Source organism: Nerophis ophidion, linkage group LG16 (genome assembly GCF_033978795.1).
Source record: "Nerophis ophidion isolate RoL-2023_Sa linkage group LG16, RoL_Noph_v1.0, whole genome shotgun sequence".
In the NCBI taxonomy this organism is placed as follows: domain Eukaryota; kingdom Metazoa; phylum Chordata; class Actinopteri; order Syngnathiformes; family Syngnathidae; genus Nerophis; species Nerophis ophidion.
In genome coordinates, this window is record NC_084626.1 from 53,114,093 (window position 1) to 53,136,592 (window position 22,500).

A 22,500-nucleotide genomic window follows, 5' to 3' on the forward strand; every position below is an offset into this window, starting at 1 on the left:
CAAGGTTATTTGTGTACTTTTAACAGGTGTGCATGATCCATCCTGCTGTCCACCTGTTTTTATGTTTGATTTATTTAGTTTTCATCACGTTCTGTTTTGTGTTTGCTGGGTTCTCCTTTTCAACAGAACTTTGGTGGTCACTTTTAAACGTGCTCTATAAATAAAGTTTTATTTTCAGTTAAAAACTGCGCATTTAAAAATGTTTTTGGGTCTGGATTTCATCCATTTTCATGACACTCAAACGATGACTTGAAGCGCCATCTAGTGGTACCCCAATAAATCCCTTGATGAAAGTACAGTGTTTTATCTTCCTATATTTAGGCACAGTGTGAACGTTACAGTGGCCAAAACATTCAATAAACTTGTTAAATAACACCTCAACGTTGTATTTAATGAGTGCTTAGGCCTACTGGGCTACTGGATGTTAATGTGGTGGGACTTGGGAAGCCACTGCAATGACCAAAAAAACCAGTGCAATGACCTGAGTGGAGCAGCAGGGGGCAGTAGTGGGATGTGATGAGACTGCATTGTGTTTGCACTTCTCTTTACTTCCTCTGGGAGGCGACAAATTACCTTTTTCCTTCCTGACTTGGACAGAAACTGACAGGAAGTGAGTTTTGGACCGGGGATCGAACGTACAACCTTGAGATTGGGAGTCGACCGCTCCGCCGCCGTTTCTTGGTGTTCCCCCCCAGGGGGTCTCCTCCTTTCAGTCCGTCAGGAGCACCAGTTCTCCCTCGCTTCTTTCCCCGCCGTCGCTCTCCTCCCCTTCGCTGTACGGCGCCTGGTCCCGCTCGCTCGCCGTCTGCCGCTTTGGGGGGGGCGTGGCCCGGGCCTCCCCTCCGTGCAACGTGGGCGGGGCCTGCGGCAGGTAATGCTCCAGGAGGGAGGAGTGGAAGGACATGGCCGCCACGGAGACCGAAGAACCGCCCCCGCCGGCCGAGTACAAGGCGTCGCTGTGAGAGTAGTGGAGGGGCGCCGCTTCTGTGGGACTGAGGACATGACAGCTGTCAATCATTTCTGATGGCTTCTTCATGCATGGAAACACTTGACATTCTAGATTTATCATGTCTAAATATGCAGAGATAAATACACCAGCGCCCCCCGCGGACCCAAAAGGGAATAAGCGGTAGGAGATGGATGGATGGATATACATACATATACATACACACACACACACACACACACATATATATACATTATATATATATATATATATATATATATATATATATATATATATATATCACACATATATATATATATATACATTATATATATATATATATATATATATCACACATATATATATATACATTATATATATATATATATATATATATCACACATATATATATATATATACATTATATATATATATATATATATATATCACACATATATAGGTATATATATATATATATATATATATATATATATACACATTGACATATATGCATGTATATATATATTTTTCAAATATATATTAACATATTTATACATTATTTAAATGTATACATACACACATACAGACATACATGGGTATGTATGTATTTATGTATCTATGTATATAATACATATATATATATATATACACACACACACACACACACTAAGTAGAAATGCACACATTTATATATATATATATATATATATATATATATATATATATATATGAAATGATTTATACGTACTTCGACCTTCACGTATACTACTTCTACTTTTATGTGTAGTATTAACTTTGTGTGTATAATTTCTGCCTTCTTGTGTAGTATTTTTGTTTTTCACTATTTCTACCTTGGTGTGTAGTATTTCTACCTTGGTGTGTAGTATTGTTACCTCGGTGTGTAGTATTGTTACCTTGGTGTGTAGTATTTTATACCATGGTGTGTAGTATTTTATACCTTGGTGTGTAGTATTGTTACCTTGGTGTGTAGTATTTTATACCATGGTGTGTAGTATTTTATACCATGGTGTGTAGTATTTTATACCATGGTGTGTAGTATTGTTACCTTGGTGTGTAGTATTTTATACCTTGGTATGTAGTATTGTTACCTTGGTGTGTAGTATTGTTACCTTGGTGTGTAGTATTTTATACCATGGTGTGTAGTATTGTTACCTGCGTGTGTAGTATTTTATACCATGGTGTGTAGTATTGTTACCTGCGTGTGTAGTATTTTATACCATGGTGTGTAGTATTTTATACCATGGTGTGTAGTATTGTTACCTGCGTGTGTAGTATTTTATACCATGGTGTGTAGTATTTTATACCATGGTGTGTAGTATTGTTACCTTGGTGTGTAGTATTTTATACCTTGGTGTGTAGTATTTTATACCTTGGTGTGTAGTATTTTATACCTTGGTGTGTAGTATTGTTACCTTGGTGTGTAGTATTTTATACCTTGGTGTGTAGTATTGTTACCTGCGTGTGTAGTATTTTATACCATGGTGTGTAGTATTTTATACCATGGTGTGTAGTATTTTATACCATGGTGTGTAGTATTTTATACCATGGTGTGTAGTATTGTTACCTGCGTGTGTAGTATTTTATACCATGGTGTGTAGTATTTTATACCATGGTGTGTAGTATTGTTACCTGCGTGTGTAGTATTTTATACCATGGTGTGTAGTATTTTATACCATGGTGTGTAGTATTGTTACCTGCGTGTGTAGTATTTTATACCATGGTGTGTAGTATTTTATACCATGGTGTGTAGTATTGTTACCTGCGTGTGTAGTATTTTATACCATGGTGTGTAGTATTTTATACCATGGTGTGTAGTATTGTTACCTGCGTGTGTAGTATTTTATACCTTGGTGTGTAGTATTGTTACCTTGGTGTGTGGTATTTTATACCATGGTGTGTAGTATTTTATACCACGGTGTGTAGTATTGTTACCTGCGTGTGTAGTATTTTATACCATGGTGTGTAGTATTTTATACCATGGTGTGTAGTATTGTTACCTGCGTGTGTAGTATTTTATACCTTGGTGTGTAGTATTGTTACCTGCGTGTGTAGTATTTTATACCACGGTGTGTAGTATTGTTACCTGCGTGTGTAGTATTTTATACCATGGTGTGTAGTATTGTTACCTTGGTGTGTAGTATTTTATACCATGGTGTGTAGTATTTTATAACACGGTGTGTAGTATTTTATACCTGCGTGTGTAGTATTGTTACCTCGGTGTGTAGTATTGTTACCTCGGTGTGTAGTATTTTATACCATGGTGTGTAGTATTTTATACCACGGTGTGTAGTATTTTATACCACGGTGTGTAGTATTGTTACCTCGGTGTGTAGTATTGTTACCTGCGTGTGTAGTATTGTTACCTGCGTGTGTAGTATTGTTACCTGCGTGTGTAGTATTGTTACCTTGGTGTGTAGTATTGTTACCTGCGTGTGTAGTGTTGTTACCTGCGTGTGTAGTATTGTTACCTTGGTGTGTAGTATTGTTACCTGCGTGTGTAGTATTTTATACCATGGTGTGTAGTATTGTTACCTGCGTGTGTAGTATTGTTACCTGCGTGTGTAGTATTGTTACTTGCGTGTGTAGTAATGTTACCTGCGTGTGTAGTATTTTTACCTGCGTGTGTAGTATTGTTACCTGCGTGTGTAGTATTGTTACCTTGGTGTGTAGTATTGTTACCTGCGTGTGTAGTATTGTTACCTGCGTGTGTAGTATTGTTACCTTGGTGTGTAGTATTGTTACCTTGGTGTGTAGTATTGTTACCTGCGTGTGTAGTATTGTTACCTGCGTGTGTAGTATTGTTACCTGCGTGTGTAGTATTGTTACCTGCGTGTGCAGTATTGTTACCTGCGTGTGTAGTATTGTTACCTGCGTGTGTAGTATTGTTACCTTGGTGTGTAGTATTGTTACCTGCGTGTGTAGTATTGTTACCTGCGTGTGTAGTATTGTTACCTTGGGGTGTAGTATTGTTACCTGCGTGTGTAGTATTGTTACCTGCGTGTGTAGTATTGTTACCTTGGTGTGTAGTATTGTTACCTGCGTGTGTAGTATTGTTACCTGCGTGTGTAGTATTGTTACCTGCGTGTGTAGTATTGTTACCTGCGTGTGTAGTATTGTTACCTGCGTGTGTAGTATTGTTACCTGCGTGTGTAGTATTGTTACCTTGGTGTGTAGTATTGTTACCTGCGTGTGTAGTATTGTTACCTGCGTGTGTAGTATTGTTACCTTGGGGTGTAGTATTGTTACCTGCGTGTGTAGTATTGTTACCTTGGTGTGTAGTATTGTTACCTGCGTGTGTAGTATTGTTACCTGCGTGTGTAGTATTGTTACCTTGGGGTGTAGTATTGTTACCTGCGTGTGTAGTATTGTTACTGCGTGTGTAGTATTGTTACCTGCGTGTGTAGTATTGTTACCTGCGTGTGTAGTATTGTTACCTTGGTGTGTAGTATTGTTACCTGCGTGTGTAGTATTGTTACCTGCGTGTGTAGTATTGTTACCTTGGGGTGTAGTATTGTTACCTGCGTGTGTAGTATTGTTACCTTGGTGTGTAGTATTGTTACCTGCGTGTGTAGTATTGTTACCTGCGTGTGTAGTATTGTTACCTTGGGGTGTAGTATTGTTACCTGCGTGTGTAGTATTGTTACCTGCGTGTGTAGTATTGTTACCTGCGTGTGTAGTATTGTTACCTGCGTGTGTAGGTGGCCCTCTGTTCCTGCCGGCGACTCTTCATCATGGCTTTGTATTCTCCCACCCTCAGCCGGCGTCCTTCCACGATGCAGGTGCGTTTGGGTCGAGGTTTGTACTTGTAGTCCGGGTATCGCTCCAGATGCTGCCGGCTCAGCCTGGCCTGTTCTTCGTAGTAAGGCTGCTTCTCCTGGTTGGACATGGACTTCCACCTGGAGCCTGAAAACAAACACCAAAATGAGGGCCGGCGACTAATCAGAATGTTTCTGCTTGTTGGCGTAGAACTTGAGAATCTAGAACCTGTTTTCTGTGGGTGAAGTGTGGACAATGCATCCATTTTTGTATTTACTTTGATGCTTTAGTATAACATTGTCTTGTGTGATCATGCTATGGTACTTTTCCACTCTGGAGATGTTTCCATATTTGATCCTCGAGCGCCCCGTCTCTGAACAAACATGATCTCCTTAAAAGGGGAAGTTTGAGCCAGTTCAGTTCTGTTCACTGATGGTCCGTCTTCTTATCAGCAGGTGCATCCCTCTCTGTAAGTTGGGGGCTGACTTCTCACTATAAAGAGTCAACTCCTGTTGTCTTACTTCAAGACCTCTCTCGTCGATGCTATGCTTGCATTGGAGGGGCTGGTCTCCTAAAGCTTTAGTAAAACTTGGCCAAGTACTATTCTGTCTCGGTGGTCTCTTTTACTCAACATATACTGTATGTCGTCCAAAAGAACTTGGGATTGAGCAGCATGTTTTATTCCCTGAGAAGAAGTCTGGTCACGTGCAACAGAAGGTCAACATCTGGAAGAGGAGCATCCGTGGCTCGCTAGTGCAACAACAACGCCGGAAATGTGTCCTGTGAAAAACAGTCCTTAGGAGGATGAATGTCCCATAACAAGAAGATAGCTTATTGACTACGGACTACAAAGGCGGACTCGCGCTATGTTCTAAGACTCATGCAGATTCCAAGTACAGATCAGAAGGTTAGAAAAGTCTCTTTTGCACAATATTACGAAACAAAACGTCAGATAATGTCTTACCTTATACACACAGCATGGTATGTTGAAGCACAGTACAATCCTTCAAGCGGTGCGGCTTCATAGCTTACCAAATTTGTACTAAAACACTTTGATAGATATTTGAGCGCTGTGTTTAAGTCTATATTTTCAATTGAACATTTAACATTTTTGTGTTTTTACTGGCCTCATATTGCAGTCTACACGTATCTCTTATGTGTGACTGCCATCATATTGCAGTCTACACGTATCTCTTATGTGTGACTGCCATCATATTGCAGGTCTACACATATGTCTTATTTGTGACTGCCACCATATTGCAGTCCACACGTATCTCTTATGTGTGACTGCCATCATATTGCAGTCCACACGTATCTCTTATGTGTGACTGCCATCATATTGCAGTCCACACGTATCTCTTATGTGTGACTGCCATTATATTGCAGACTACACATATGTCTTATTTGTGACTGCCATCATATTGCAGTCCACACGTATCTCTTATGTGTGACTGCCATCATATTGCAGTCCACACGTATCTCTTATGTGTGGCTGCCATCATATTGCAGTCTACACATATCTCTTATGTCTGACTGCCATCATATTGCAGTCTACACGTATCTCTTATGTGTGACTGCCATCATATTGCAGTCTACACGTATCTCTTATGTGTGACTGCCATCATATTGCAGACTACACATATATCTTATTTGTGACTGCCATCATATTGCAGTCTACACATATCTCTTATGTGTGACTGCCATCATATTGCAGTCTACACGTATCTCTTATGTGTGACTGCCATCATATTGCAGTCTACACATATCTCTTATGTGTGACTGCCATCATATTGCAGTCTACACATATCTCTTATGTCTGACTGCCATCATATTGCAGTCTACACGTATCTCTTATGTGTGACTGCCATCATATTGCAGTCTACACGTATCTCTTATGTGTGACTGCCATCATATTGCAGTCTACACATATCTCTTATGTGTGACTGCCATCATATTGCAGTCTACACATATCTCTTATGTGTGACTGCCATCATATTGCAGTCTACACGTATCTCTTATGTGTGACTGCCATCATATTGCAGTCTACACATATCTCTTATGTGTGACTGCCATCATATTGCAGTCTACACATATCTCTTATGTGTGACTGCCATCATATTGCAGTCTACACATATCTCTTATGTGTGACTGCCATCATATTGCAGCCTACACGTATCTCTTATGTGTGACTGCCATCATATTGCAGTCTACATGTATCTCTTATGTGTGACTGCCATCATATTACAGTCTACATGTATCTCTTATGTGTGACTGCCATCATATTGCAGTCTACATGTATCTCTTATGTGTGACTGCCATCATATTGCAGTCTACATGTATCTCTTATGTGTGACTGCCATCATATTGCAGTCTACACGTATCTCTTATGTGTGACTGCCATCTAATTGTCACACTTGTCATTACACCATGTTCCATATAAAATAGCTTCGAGGTCAGTAAGCACAACTAAAATAGTTCCGTACAAAAGGCACACTGTCGATTTTTAAGAAAATTAAAGGATTTCACGGCCTTATAATCCGAAAATGCCGGAATTTATATTGTCATTTTTCGGCAAAACATATTGTCTCGTGGACAGTATTGCAGAGGTAAAAAAGACAATATCTGAACATTTTTCTTCTAAAATTTGTGTTGGACATGCTACACGTTTTATTAGGACAATTCACATGGTTTTATTTGCTAAATTCATTATGTCTAAAAAGGAGTAAAGTGAAGCTGAGTTGAATAAAACCTGCTGCGTTCAATGACTTTTATTGATTACTGATACTAATTAGTTCCCACCAAGTATTTTATATGCTGACACTTACAATGTTACATTTTATTACATTTTTGCCATCTAAAGTTTGTACACATAGTCTGAAAAATAAGGCCATTTTATTTAAATATTTTACAAACATTGTTTCCATATGAGTTGAGAAATTGTGTTAGATGTAAATATAAACAGAATACAATGATTTGCAAATCCTTTTCAAGCCATATTCAGTTGAATATGCTACAAAGACAACATATTTCATGTTCAAACTCATAAACATTTTTTTTTGCAAATAATCATTAACTTTAGAATTTGATGCCAGCAACACGTGACAAAGAAGTTGGGAAAGGTGGCAATAAATACTGATAAAGTTGAGGAATGCTCATCAAACACTTATTTGGAACATCCCACAGGTGTGCAGGCTAATTGGGAACAGGTGGGTGCCATGATTGGCTATAAAAGCAGCTTCATGCTCAGTCTTTCACAAGAAAGGATGGGGCGAGGTACACCCCTTTGTCCACAACTGTGTGAGCAAATAGTCAAACAGTTTAAGAACAACCTTTCTCAAAGTGACATTGCAAGAAATTTAGGGATTTCAACATCTACGCTCCATAATATCATCAAAAGGTTCAGAGAATCTGGAGAAATCACTCCACGTAAGCGGCATGGCCGGAAACCAACATTGAATGACCGTGACCTTCCATCCCTTGATCAAAAACCGACAACAATCTCTAAAGGATATCACCACATGGGCTCAGGAACACTTCAGAAAACCACTGTCACTAAATACAGTTTGTCGCTACATCTTTAAGTGCAAGTTAAAGCTCTACTATGCAAAGCGAAAGCCATTTATCAACAACATCCAGAAACGCTGCTGGCTTCTCTGGGCCCGAGATCATCTAAGATGGACTGATGCAAAGTAGAAAAGTGTTCTGTGGTCTGACGAGTCCACATTTCAAATTGTTTCTGGAAATATTCGACATCGTATCATCCGGACCAAAGGGGAAGTGAACCATCCAGACTGTTATCGACGCAAAGTTGAAAAGCCAGCATGTGTGATGGTATGGGGGTGCATTAGTGCCCAAGGCATGGGTAACTTACACATGTGTGATGGTATGGGGGTGTATTAGTGCCCAAGACATGGGTAACTTACACATGTGTGATGGTATGGGGGTGTATTAGTGCCCAAGACATGGGTAACTTACACATGTGTGATGGTATGGGGGTGTATTAGTGCCCAAGACATGGGTAACTTACACATGTGTGATGGTATGGGGGTGTATTAGTGCCCAAGGCATGGGTAACTTACACATGTGTGATGGTATGGGGGTGTATTAGTGCCCAAGGCATGGGTAACTTACACATGTGTGATGGTATGGGGGTGTATTAGTGCCCAAGACATGGGTAACTTACACATGTGTGATGGTATGGGGGTGTATTAGTGCCCAAGGCATGGGTAACTTACACATCTGTGAAGGCACCATTAATGCTGAAAGGTACATACAGGTTTTGGAACAACATATGCTGCCATCTGAGCGCATTCTTTTTCATGGACGCCCCTGCTTATTTCAGCAAGACAATGCCAAGCCACATTCAGCACGTGTTACAACAGCGTGGCTTCGTAGTAAAAGAGTGCGGGTACTTTCCTGGCCTGCCTGCAGTCCAGACCTGTCTCCCATGGAAAATGTGTGGTGCAATATGAAGCGTAAAATAGGACAGCGGAGACCCCGGACTGTTGAAGGACTGAAACTCTACATAAATCCAGAATGAGAAAGAATTCCACTTTGAAAGCTTCAACAATTAGTTTCCTCAGTTCCCAAATGTTTATTGAGTGTTGTTAAAAGAAAAGGTGATGTAACACAGTGGTGAACATGCCCTTTCCCAACTACTTTGGCACATGTTGCAGCCGTGAAATTCTAAGTTAATTATTATTTGCAAATTAAAATAAAGTTTATGAGTTTGAACATGAAATATGTTGTCTGTGTGGTAAATTTAATTGAATATGGCTTGAAAAGGATTTGCAAATCATTGTATTCTGTTTATATTTACATCTAACACAATTTCCCAACTCATATGGAAACAGGGTTTGTAAGTCAAACCATTCAGAACTTGACAATACTTTTTAGTACGGTTTTAGTAAGAAGTCTCCAACTGGAATCTTGTAGCTGTGAAGTGGTCTGTGTGGCGACACGACCCTCGTGGATAAGAATCCTAGCCTAATGTGCAGCGGAAGTCTGAATAATTTGCCTTGCTATATTTGTCGCAGGGGTTGCTTCGTGGCCCGGCTTTATTTGGCAAGACCAGCAGGTGGCTGAGGTGCCCTCACACGCATTTGCAGGGCGGTGTCTCAGAATAGAGGCCCAGAGTGAAACCCAGCGCTGGACTCACCCAGGATCTTGCTGATGGAGGAGTTGTGCATGTCTGGGAAAGCCTGCAGGATCCTTCTGCGCTCGTCCTTGGCCCAGACCATGAAGGCATTCATGGGTCTCTTGATGTGGCCTGACGATGGAGGCGGGCAGACCTCCGGGTAGACCTGGACTGGTAGGGTACCTGGGTGGCAGAGAGCGCGGGTCAGTCCACAATCACATTCTCCGGACAAAAAGCTGGCACTAAAACAAAGTTAATTGGCTCAAGGGGAAGCTGTGAGATGTTTTCCCAACCAAAACCACCAGAGGGTGCTGGACTTTTTGTGTCTGCCAATTTATACTCGGCGGTGAATCTTTGTGGTAACAATTCGACTCAAACCCATTCTCGATTCAAAATCAATACTTTTTAATAACATTGGGTGCCAGTTTTGTGATAAACTACATTTCTCCATAAAATGAACAGCTCCGATAAGTTTATATTAATTCAAATAATACTGGTTTTGTTTAGCCAAAACATTTAATAAAGTCAAATACAAATAAGGCAACAAGAGACTCTAAAGTTAATCTGTACAGTAGGTTTTGCATTTTTTTTTTTGTAAATCAATCAAGAATCTTTCCAAATAAGAATCACGATTAAATAAAAAAACGACACCATTACTATATATATATATATATATATATATATATATATATATATATATATATATATTTGTATTGAACCGTTTCGGTACGGGGGTGTACTGAAGGACTTTCCACACGGACATAATAGGTAGCGCACGGCACGTTGTGTAAACAATGCAGAGCGAGGCACAACACTCGGCAGGCTAGCAGCGACCGGGCTAGGACAACATGCAAAAGCCAGAGCTGGAAGACCCCCCTGCCTCGTTGACATCTCCCCTTTGGGAACACTTGGGCTTCGCGGTGCGATACAACAATGGAGGACGGAGGTTTGCAGACGATGTCCAGCAGCAGTAGGGCATGCTTCTGCCAACACTTCAGACATGCTAACCCCTTTGAAGCGGCACCACCCCCAAGTCAAGCTCGCTTTAAGTAAGCGAAAGAGCAGCGTGGTGCAAACATTGCATTCAAGCAGCCTCTCCTCGGCCAGTCAGGCAGGGCTAAAGCATTAACAAATGTTTTTATAGCAGCACATGTAAGACCATCTATTCATTCATTTTCTACCGCTTGTCCCGTTGGGGTCGCGGGGGGTTGCTGTATTGCATTAAAACTAGATTTTGACCCACTTCTATGGTGGAAAAACCATACGCCCACATATCCTCTTACTACCAAGTTAGCCAGGCTGGGGGGGAAAGAAAAGTTAATGTGAGGCTGAGTTGACTTGAAACTGTTTAATGTTGCACTTTTTGTATGTAGAAGAAAAGTTTTGTCACTTTATTTCATCTGAGGCAGTGTAATGTTGATTAACGTGGACCCCGATTAAAACACATTGAAAAACTTATTGGGGTGTTACCATTTAGTGGTCAATTGTGTGGAATATGTACTGTACTGTGCAATCTACTAATAAAAGTTTCAGTCAATCAATCGAAAAATAACCACTTTATGTGTAGAAAGGTTTTTTAAGAAACCATTTTGAACCTTATCTTATTTAGTTTTTATTTTATATATGTTGACCACATTAACCCTGGCAATGAACCCTGTGTAGATATAATTATGTTATGCCATTGTTTACAAATTTGGTAAATAAATAACCAAAAAATGTATATTTTGTTGTTTTCTTGCTGTACCGAAAATGAACCGAACCGTGACCTCTAAACCAAGGTAGGTACCAAACCAAAATTTTTGTGTACTGTTACACCCCTAATAAATATATATATATATATATATATATACATATATACATACACACATATACATATATATATATATATATATATACACACACACACACACACACACACATACATACACACACACATATATATATATACACACACACATATATATATATGTACACATATATACACACATATATATATACACACACACACATATATATATATATACATATATACACACACACACACATACATATATATATATATATATATATGTATATATATATATATATATATGTATATATATGTATATATATATATATATATATATATATATATATATATATATGTATATATATATATATATATATATATATATATTAATATATATCAACATTGTACGTAATTAAAAACACTAAGAAAGTAGTTTGAATAGTGTTACGCTGTTAATACTACTTATTAGAAAAATATTGAATATTTTAGAGCTGATACTTGGGTTCGGTATCAGCCGACTTCACTCATGGGAGATCGGTATCGTAATCGGCAGCAAAACAGCCTGATCATCCCTACTAAAGTATTTGATGTGTTATTAGTACATTTGTTGTGACAGATTTCCAGTGAGGACTTCAGCAGCATCTGAAATCAACCCTGTGGTTGTTTGCAGCCGACCCCAAAGTGACATCTCAAAGAGAAGATTGTGAGGAGGAAATGAGGAGAGATGGTATCGTTTGGGGCTTTAGTAAGTTGGTTTTGGAAACCGTATGTTTGACATTTACACACATTCATCCCACATGTCAGCAAGTGTTGGACCTACACTCCGAGTCGCTGCTGAGGTGGTCATCAGTGGACGCCATGGCGTGTCTGTCCTCTGCCGGCTCCGAGTGAAGACGCCGCTCAGCACATGAAGGATATTTCTTCTCCTGAAGACAAAGGAAACACACCCCAGTCACTTAGACAGCAAAGACAATGGTTACACCTCCTGACTATTTGTATGAGAGCAACCAAAAGGTGCAATTTTCCCAGAGCGTGCTGGAGACGTCACACGCCAAGCTATTTCAAAAGTACAGTATGTGCTGCCATGACACACCCGCCGCATCAGCTGCTGTTTAAAAGCAGAACTGTAAATGCGAAGAAAAGAAATGACAACACGGGGGAGGACAAAGAATGGTGTTTATTGTCAGGGAGGAGAGGTGAAGGAGATGAGGCGGACAGGAAAGCAAAGTGCGTGTTTGTATTTATACAGTGGGGCCAAAAAGTATTTAGTCAGTCGGCGATTGTGCAAGTTCTCCCACTTCAAATGATGACAGAGGTCTGTCATTTTCATCATAGGTACACTTCAACTGGGAGAGACAGAATGGGAACAAAAAATCCAGGAATTCACTTTTTAAGAATTTATTTGTAAATTATGGTGGAAAATAAGTATTTGGTCAACCATTCAAAGCTCTCACTGATGGAAGGAGGTTTTGGCTCCAAATCTCAGGTAACATGGCCCCATTCATTCTTTCCTTAACACAGCAGAAAAACAGCCCCAAAGCATGATGTTTCCACCCCCATGCTTCACAGTAGGTGTGGTGTTCTTGGGATGCAACTCAGTATTCTTCTTCCTCCAAACACCACCAGTTGAGTTTATACCAAAAAGTTCTATTTTGGTTTCATCTGACCACATGACATTCTCCCAATCCTCTGCTGTATCATCCATGTATCCATTTTGGTATCAACTCAACTGGTGGTGTTTGGAGGAAGAAGAATACTGAGTTGCATCCCAAGAACATAGCCTCCAGCAGCAAGAGCGATTCGGACCGAGAAAGCGACGATTTTCTCCTTAATTTGAGTGAGGATGAAAGATTTGTGGATGAGGAAAGTTAGAGTGAAGGACAAGAAGCAAAAAAAAGGCAACAGTAGTGGGAGTGATTCATATGTTATTAGACACATTTACTAAGATAATTCTGGAAAATCCCTTATCTGCTTATTGACAAGTTGAGTTTATACCAAAAAGGTCTATTTTGGTTTCATCTGACCACATGACATTCTCCCAATCCTCTGCTGTATCATCCATGTATCCATTTTGGTATCAACTCAACTGCTGGTGTTTGGAGGAAGAAGAATACTGAGTTGCATCCCAAGAACACCATACCTACTGTGAAGCATGGGGGTGGAAACATCATGCTTTGGGGCTGTTTTTCTGCTAAGGGGACAGGACGATTGATCCGTGTTAAGGAAAGAATGAATGGGGCCATGTATCGTGAGATTTGGAGCCAAAACCTCCTTCCATCAGTGAGAGTTTTGAATACTTATTTTCCACCATAATTTACAAATAAATTCTTTAAAATTCCTACAATGTGAATTCCTGGATTTTTTTTCCCCATTCTGTCTCTCCCAGTTGAAGTGTACCTATGATGAAAATGACAGACCTCTGTCATCATTTGAAGTGGGAGAACTTGCACAATCGCTGGCTGACTAAATACTTTTTGGCCCCCCTGTACATATCTGCAAGACTTGCGGTAGTATAGAGGCCAGGTGGATCAGGAGGAGGACAGCAGCACAACACAATGTTAGAGTGGACAAAGAAAAGGGGCAGGTGGCGACGTCAATGCCACACTGAGGCCTTTGTGGCATTGTGCGCCTGCAACAGCTGTGGTTTCAGACCAACACACACGTCGCCTCAAAGAAGAAAAAGCAAAGGAAGAGAATAGACTTCTTTTTTTTTGTTGTACATATCACACGTGGAATGTGGGCTTGAAATGTGTCAAAAGGGAATAATAACAGGAAAGTCGCAAACAAAAACAGATTATTAAACAGGAGAGTAGGGATGGGCGATATAGCCTAAAGTCTTTATTGTGATATAAACTGCAACCTCTAACAAAATGTATCACATTATTTTATTTTGTACAAACCCCGTTTCCATATGAGTTGGGAAATTGTGTTAGATGTAAATATAAACAGAATACAATGATTTGCAAATCCTTTTCAAGCCATATTCAGTTGAATATGCTACAAAGACAACATATTTGATGTTCAAACTCATAAACTTTATTTTGGTTGCAAATAATCATTAACTTAAGAATTTGATGCCAGCAACATGTGACAAAGAAGTTGGGAAAGGTGGCAATAAATACTGATAAAGTTGAGGAATGCTCATCAAACACTTATTTGGAACATCCCACAGGTGTGCAGGCTAATTGGGAACAGGTGGGTGCCATGATTGGCTATAAAAGCAGCTTCCCAAAAAATGCTCAGTCTTTCACAAGAAAGGATGGGGCGAGGTACACCCCTTTGTCCACAACTGTGTGAGCAAATAGTCAAACAGTTTAAGAACAACCTTTCTCAAAGTGACATTGCAAGAAATTTAGGGATTTCAACATCTATGCTCCATAATATCATCAAAAGGTTCAGAGAATCTGGAGAAATCACTCCACGTAAGCAGCATGGCCGGAAACCAACATTGAATGACCGTGACCTTCCATCCCTCAGTATTAAACACAGACATCAATCTCTAAAGGATATCACCACGTGGGCTCAGGAACACTTCAGAAAACCACTGTCACTAAATACAGTTTGTCGCTACATCTGTAAGTGCAAGTTAAAGCTCAACTATGCAAAAAGAAAGCCATTTATCAACAACATCCAGAAACGCCGCCGGCTTCTCTGGGCCCGAAATCATCTAAGATGGACTGATGCAAAGTGGAAAAGTGTTCTGTGGTCTGACGAGTCCACATTGTTTTGGAAATATTCAACATCCTGTCATCCGGACCAAAGGGGAAGCGAACCATCCGGACTGTTATCGGCGCAAAGTTGAAAAGCCAGCATGTGTGATGGTATGGGGGTGTATTAGTGCCCAAGGCATGGGTAACTTACACATGTGTGATGGTATGGGGGTGCATTAGTGCCCAAGGCATGGGTAACTTACACATGTGTGATGGTATGGGGGTGTATTAGTGCCCAAGGCATGGGTAACTTACACATGTGTGTTGGTATGGGGGTGTATTAGTGCCCAAGGCATGGGTAACTTACACATGTGTGATGGTATGGGGGTGTATTAGTGCCCAAGACATGGGTAACTTACACATGTGTGATGGTATGGGGGTGTATTAGTGCCCAAGACATGGGTAACTTACACATGTGTGATGGTATGGGGGTGTATTAGTGCCCAAAACATGGGTAACTTACACATGTGTGATGGTATGGGGGTGTATTAGTGCCCAAGGCATGGGTAACTTACACATGTGTGATGGTATGGGGGTGTATTAGTGCCCAAGACATGGGTAACTTACACATGTGTGATGGTATGGGGGTGTATTAGTGCCCAAGACATGGGTAACTTACACATGTGTGGTGGTATGGGGGTGTATTAGTGCCCAAGACATGGGTAACTTACACATGTGTGATGGTATGGGGGTGTATTAGTGCCCAAGACATGGGTAACTTACACATGTGTGATGGTATGGGGGTGTATTAGTGCCCAAGGCATGGGTAACTTACACATGTGTGATGGTATGGGGGTGTATTAGTGCCCAAGGCATGGGTAACTTACACATGTGTGATGGTATGGGGGTGTATTAGTGCCCAAGACATGGGTAACTTACACATGTGTGATGGTATGGGGGTGTATTAGTGCCCAAGGCATGGGTAACTTACACATGTGTGATGGTATGGGGGTGTATTAGTGCCCAAGGCATGGGTAACTTACACATGTGTGATGGTATGGGGGTGTATTAGTGCCCAAGGCATGGGTAACTTACACATCTGTGAAGGCACCATTAATGCTGAAAGGTACATACAGGTTTTGGAACAACATATGCTGCCGTCTTTTTCATGGGCGCCCCTGCTTATTTCAGCAAGACAATGCCAAGCCACATTCAGCACATGTTACAACAGCATGGCTTCGTAAAAAAAAGAGTGCGGGTACTTTCCTGGCCCGCCTGCAGTCCAGACCTGTCTCCCATGGAAAATGTGTGGCACATTATGAAGCGTAAAATAGGACAGCGGAGACCCCGGACTGTTGAAGGACTGAAGCTCTACATAAAACAAGAATGGGAAAGAATTCCACTTTCAAAGCTTCAACAATTAGTTTCCTCAGTTCCCAAACATTTTTTGAGTGTTGTTAAAAGAAAAGGTGATGTAACACAGTGGTGAACATGCCCTTTCCCAACTACTTTGGCACGTGTTGCAGCCAAGAAATTATAAGTTAATTATTATTTGCAAAAAAAAAAATGAGTTTGAACATCAAATATGTTGTCTTTGTAGCATATTCAACTGAATATGGCTTGAAAAGGATTTGCAAATCATTGTATTCTGTTTATATTTACATCTAACACAATTTCCCAACTCATATGCAAACAGGGTTTGTATGTTAATGACAAGATTTCAAAATGGATCAGAAAGGCCCTCAGATTGGCTGCTGACATATGTGGTAACATTAGGTCATTTCCAGTTGTATTATTTTCTCAAAGCTATTATCCAACTATTAGCTAATTCACTCTTGCTGGTTAATAGCTGCTGTAACACGGATCCATCTGTACTTATTTTTAAATGTATTAAGCATTTATTCTTCTCCTTTTTTGATACTTTACATTAGCTTCAGGTGATATTACACATTTGGGTGTGGATCTATCGAACATAAGAAGTAGTTCCTGAGGTGTTATTAACCATATCTTTGTTCATACTACAACAGTTTCAGGGTTATCAAATGATTATGATTTTAACCCAACAATATCAGTTTTCTATTTGAATTATTGCCTATTGTACATGTGAAAATCTTTCCTCAAATGGCTCACAATCTACAAAGAAACTAAGTCTTGGAAGCCTAAATAACACTGCACCGGCGCCACTTAAGCACTTTGTCCAGTTTACAAATGACAACTGTGCCAACTACAAACACACAGGCCTCCACAAGGGGGCAGTGTAGGTGTAAAACATCTCTTGCACAATCAGCCTTTTCATATAAAGCCATGAAGGAAAGGAACGACCTCACAACAAACTTGAAAAGTTTACCAGATTACTCTTCATTCACAATTGGAGTTCAAAAGTGGCTTTGGAACAATCAAAGCTGCTCACACGGTCACTAAGGTGGACACTATGTTTGACATGTCAACTTAATGTGTCTTATATTTATCCAGGCCAGCAGTTTTCTTGTAAATTGTGAGGTGTGTCTTGTGAAATCGTGCTTGTTTTTACAGATGATGACAGATGTGAACAAGAGCATGTGTTGTCTGTGTGTGATGATGTAAATGAGCTGTGCTTGTATTGTATATTAATTATGTGTCCATGAAAGGGCATTTTATGACTTTTCTTAATTTATTACAAGCTATAGTATGATTTTATTGTCATCATTTTATTGCAGGATTTTTGTACCCCTTTAATTTAGGTAGCCAGGGACTGCAAATGGAAAATACATATTTAGCTATAATCTGGTACAGAACATAATATATTTCCTTGAATTGCCGCCGGGTATTTAGTATGCACCTGCCTAGAATTACTGCCAACTCGTTTCACTAAATAATTAGCGCATGCTTAGTATTACCGCCGGCTCAGGATTAACGCCGGGTCAAACTCGTTTCGCAAAATATTATTTTTATCAGCGCATGTCCAGAATTTCCCCCGGGTCAAACTCGTCACGTCACGAGTGACACTTCACCTGTCATCATTTTCAAAATGGAGGAGGCTGATTTCAATCATTTGAAATCGCATAAAGGGAAGAAGAGTAAGAGTTATTCAGTAGGATTTTAGGTCCAAGCTATTGAATGTGCTAAAAAGAACAGTAAGCAGCTATGTTTTATTAATATACCGTAGCTGCGTGTGTCAAATATGTGTCATTAAATGACTCCCGCCTCCTGGTGGAAGAGGGCGCTAGTGATCCTTCTTGCAACTACTCGGTTGCAGAAGAAGTGACAAGGAGTGACGTGATATGTGCTGGGAACAATTATGGTGCACCACTGACCTTTTAGGATGTAACACCACTATTACTATGCTGGCTATGTAAACAACCAGGCATGTTCCAGTCCTAAATACCCAGTGTATTATTCATACAATAACACTTCATGGTGGCAGTGGTGGGATAAAGAGATCACCCACGCAGCAGAACGGGAGGGGCAGTTGTCCGAGGATAATTCTGTCTTCGCCCGCACGTGAAGAGCCGAGCTAACTGATAGCAGCGGTCTGATAGCAGGTTTCTAAACTGGATTTTAGGTCCAAGCTATTAAATATGCTAAAAAGAACAGTAAGCAGCTATGTTTTATTAATATACCGTAGCTGCGTGTGTCAAATATGAGTCATTAAATGACTCCCGCCTCCTGGTGGTAGAGGGCGCTAGTGATCCTTCTTGCGACTACTCGGCTGCAGAAGAAGTGACAACAAGCAGCAAGAGTGAGCAGCCATCCTTTATTTTTTCCTCTCGCTTGCACTTTTAACATGGAGGATTACATATCTAAAATAAACCTGTTTTCTAAACTGGACTTTCAATGGAAGCAGGAGGTAATAAAGGAAGATCTCCATCGAGACAGAGAGACTTTTAAAACTGAAGAAAGATAAGGAAGACTTCTATAAACAAGTTATCGATGCTTTTGATCAGAAGGAGCTGCACATGGACTTCATTTATAAGTAAAGGTAAGACCATAATAATGTTTTTTGTTTAAAGGGGAACATTATCACCAAACCTATGTAAGCGTCAATATATACTTTGATGTTGCAGAAAAAAGACCATGTATTTTTTTAACCGATTTCCGAACTCTAAATGGGTGAATTTTGGCGAATTAAACGCCTTTCTGTTTATCGGTCTTTTAGCGATGACGTCAGAACGTGACGTCACCGAGGTAACACACCCGCCATTTTTATTTTCACATTACAAACACCGGGTCTCAGCTCTGGTATTTTCCGTTTTTTCGACTATTTTTTGGAACCTTGGAGACATCATGCCTGGTGGGTGTGTTGTCGGAGGGTGTAACAACACTAACAGGGAGGGATTCAAGTTGCACCACTGGCAAGAAATCTGCCGCCAGACCCCCATTGAATGTACCAGAGTGTCTCCACATTTGAGCGGCGATGCTAAGACAGACATGGCACAGAGATGTATGGATAACCTGCAGATGCATTTGCAACCATTAAGTCAACCAAATCACAAAGGTGAGTTTTGTTGATGTTGTTGACTTATAAGCTAATCAGACATATTTGGTCACGGCATGACTGCCAGCTAATCGATGCTAACATGCTACACTAATCGATGCTAACATGCTATTTACGCTAGCTGTATGTACATTTGAAACTAGATACCCACATTTAATGCGAAACAAACACTTACCAATCGACGGATTTAAGTTGCTCCAGTGTCACAAGATGCGAAAGTCCTGATCGTTTGGTCCGCACATTTTACCGGCGATGCTAATAAGGCAGCCATGCTATGGGCCACTTCATTAGGTACACCCACGCTATGGCCGAATAGCGTCAATAGCTATTCGCTCAATAGCTTCAATTTCTTCTTCAATTTCGTTTTCGCTATCTGCCTCCATACTCCGACCATCTGCTTCAATACATGCGTAATCTCTTGAATCGCTTAAGCCGCTGAAATCCGAGTCTGAATCGGAGCTAATGTCGCTATATCTTGCTGTGGTAACCGCCATGTTGTTTGTATTGGCAGCACTGTGTGACGTCACAGGGAAATGGACAGTCGCATCGCAAATAGCGAAAATCAAGAACTTTAAAGCTTTTTTTTAGGGATATTCCGGGAGGTGTAAAATTTTGAAAAAAACTTCGAAAAATAAAACAAGCCACTGGGAACTGATTTTTATTGTTTTTAACCCTTTTGAAATTGTGATAATGTTCCCCTTTAAATGTGCTTTTCATGATGGTATCCTTACATCACACTCAAATAAGCGTAGGCCTAAATGTACCGTATGCCTTTGGTAAGCGCCGGAGTGAGAAGAGGTTTTAAATTAATTAGCGCCCCGGTGGCAATTCAAGGAAATACAGTATTCATGTTAGCAGCTAGTTTCCAGCAAGGGATTAGCCGCGCCAGCTGCTAGCTGGTAATTAACGCCGCTAGCTAGCAATATCAACAGTGAGTGAGTTTATCGAACTGCCGTTATCAATCATTTGAATTTGAAACAGCAAAACTGACTGTCGGGAGTTATATCATGGTTTATTATTCATAGGGGGAATTAATACGTCCTTATTAGTGTCCGACATCCCTTGGAAGGGTTTTTTTCTTGCCTGCATCGCCAAAGTGTGTGAAGACCATGGTTCTTGACCGGCTTGGTGTTTCAGTCCGCCACGGAAATAAACTCAACTTAGCTTGACCTTGAGTGACATTTTAAAAGCTAAAAAAAGGAAAAAAAAAAAAAAAAAAGAGTACAGTAAATCTGGAGATTGTCTTACCAATTTTCTGTTGTGTTCCCTCTGTGTTTCTCGGTCTCTGGCCCTGTCCTGGACCCCGGTGTTGTGGCTCCTCAGCAGCTGCTGGGCGTCATGGATGGCCTGTGTGACCACATCACCATTCCTGTGGAAATCTTTGGGACAAATCCAACAAGGGAAGAGGAGAATTCCTTCATATATTCATGGGAAACATGGCTAAATGGGCACAAGTTCATGAGTTATGCATATGTTGTTCAGTGAAAATAGCATTTTGACATTTTTTCTGCAATACTAGGGGTGTAACGGTACACAAACATTTGGGTTCGGTACATACCTCGGTTCAGAGGTCACGGTTTGGTTTATTTTCGGTACAGTAAGAAAACAACAATATACATTTTTTGATTATTTATTTAACAAATTTGCTAAAACTTCCACCAAAAATATTTTTCTTAGTGGAATATTTGATGTGAAGTAATCGGAAACTTGGATAGGTCAATAATTCATAATAACCTTGATTTTGATTCAATATTATATTTTGAGCAATGACAGTTTGAAAAAAAAAAAAACAGCTTTGTTTTATTAGTCAACGTTGCAACTTTTTCCAAGTTACATTTAGCCTTTAAGCATTTTTATTACACTTTTGTTTATGTTTTTGTATTTTTAGAATGTGCTGTGGGCCTTTAAAACATTAGCTGTGGCCGCAAATGGCCTCCGGGGCACACTTTTGACAGTGAAGTGAATTATATTTATATAGCGCTTTTCTCAAGTGACTCAAAGTGCTTTACATAGTGAAACCCAATATCTAAGTTACATTTAAAGCAGTGTGGGTGGCACTGGGAGCAGGTGGGTAAAGTGTCTTGCCCAAGGACACAACGGCAGTAACTAGGATGGCACAAGCGGGAATCGAACCTGCAACCCTCAAGTTGCTGGCACGGCCACTCTACCAACCGAGCTATGACAACCCTGCTATAGATAATAAAAAATTAAATCTGATAAATCTATAGGTAAAAAGCAGAGCCTGGCGACGCATGCGCGTTTATCATAACTCTCTCGCTCTCTCTGTCTCTGCCCCTAACTCACGAATGTTGCTGCGCGCACCACTTTTTTTTGTTGTTTTTAACCCCTTCTTAACCCTGAACGTACATTGAAAATACACGCAACCCTAACTTAAAATGAGGCATTTAAGAAACTCCACCCGGACAGCCCTGCAAAAGAGGACATAGCCAATGAAAAGTGGAGGTGTGGTCAGTCTATCATAGCCCAGTAGTTGCTAACATGCCGTGTGTTGTTGTTTTTTTGATTGATTGAAACTTGTATTAGTAGATTGCAGTACAGTACATATTCCGTACAATTGACCACTAAATGGTAACACCCCAATAAGTTTTTCAACTTGTTTAAGTCGGGGTCCACGTAAATCAATTCATGGTGCCTGGGTGTGCATTGTTTACACATCGTTCGGTGCGCTACTTAATATGTCCGTGTCGTTCGGTACACCTCCGAACC

At 40.3% G+C, this 22,500-nt stretch overlaps 1 protein-coding gene across 3 annotated transcripts in view; it reads right to left on the reverse strand.

Annotated features, from left to right (window-relative positions):
- LOC133535576 (transcription factor SOX-13-like) overlaps positions 1–22,500 on the reverse strand; it is a 110,212-nt gene that overhangs the window by 2,614 nt on the left and 85,098 nt on the right. For all 3 annotated transcript variants that reach the window (XM_061875523.1, XM_061875521.1, XM_061875522.1), the window contains 5 exons: positions 21,022–21,152; positions 12,470–12,575; positions 9,882–10,043; positions 4,654–4,870; positions 1–992 (listed from right to left, as the gene is read on the reverse strand). The exon at positions 1–992 is cut by the window's left edge and continues 2,614 nt beyond it. In XM_061875523.1, coding sequence (XP_061731507.1) covers positions 710–992; positions 4,654–4,870; positions 9,882–10,043; positions 12,470–12,575; positions 21,022–21,152 — 899 coding nt within the window. In that variant the 3' untranslated portion in view covers positions 1–709. The remainder of the gene's footprint in view (positions 993–4,653; positions 4,871–9,881; positions 10,044–12,469; positions 12,576–21,021; positions 21,153–22,500) is intronic.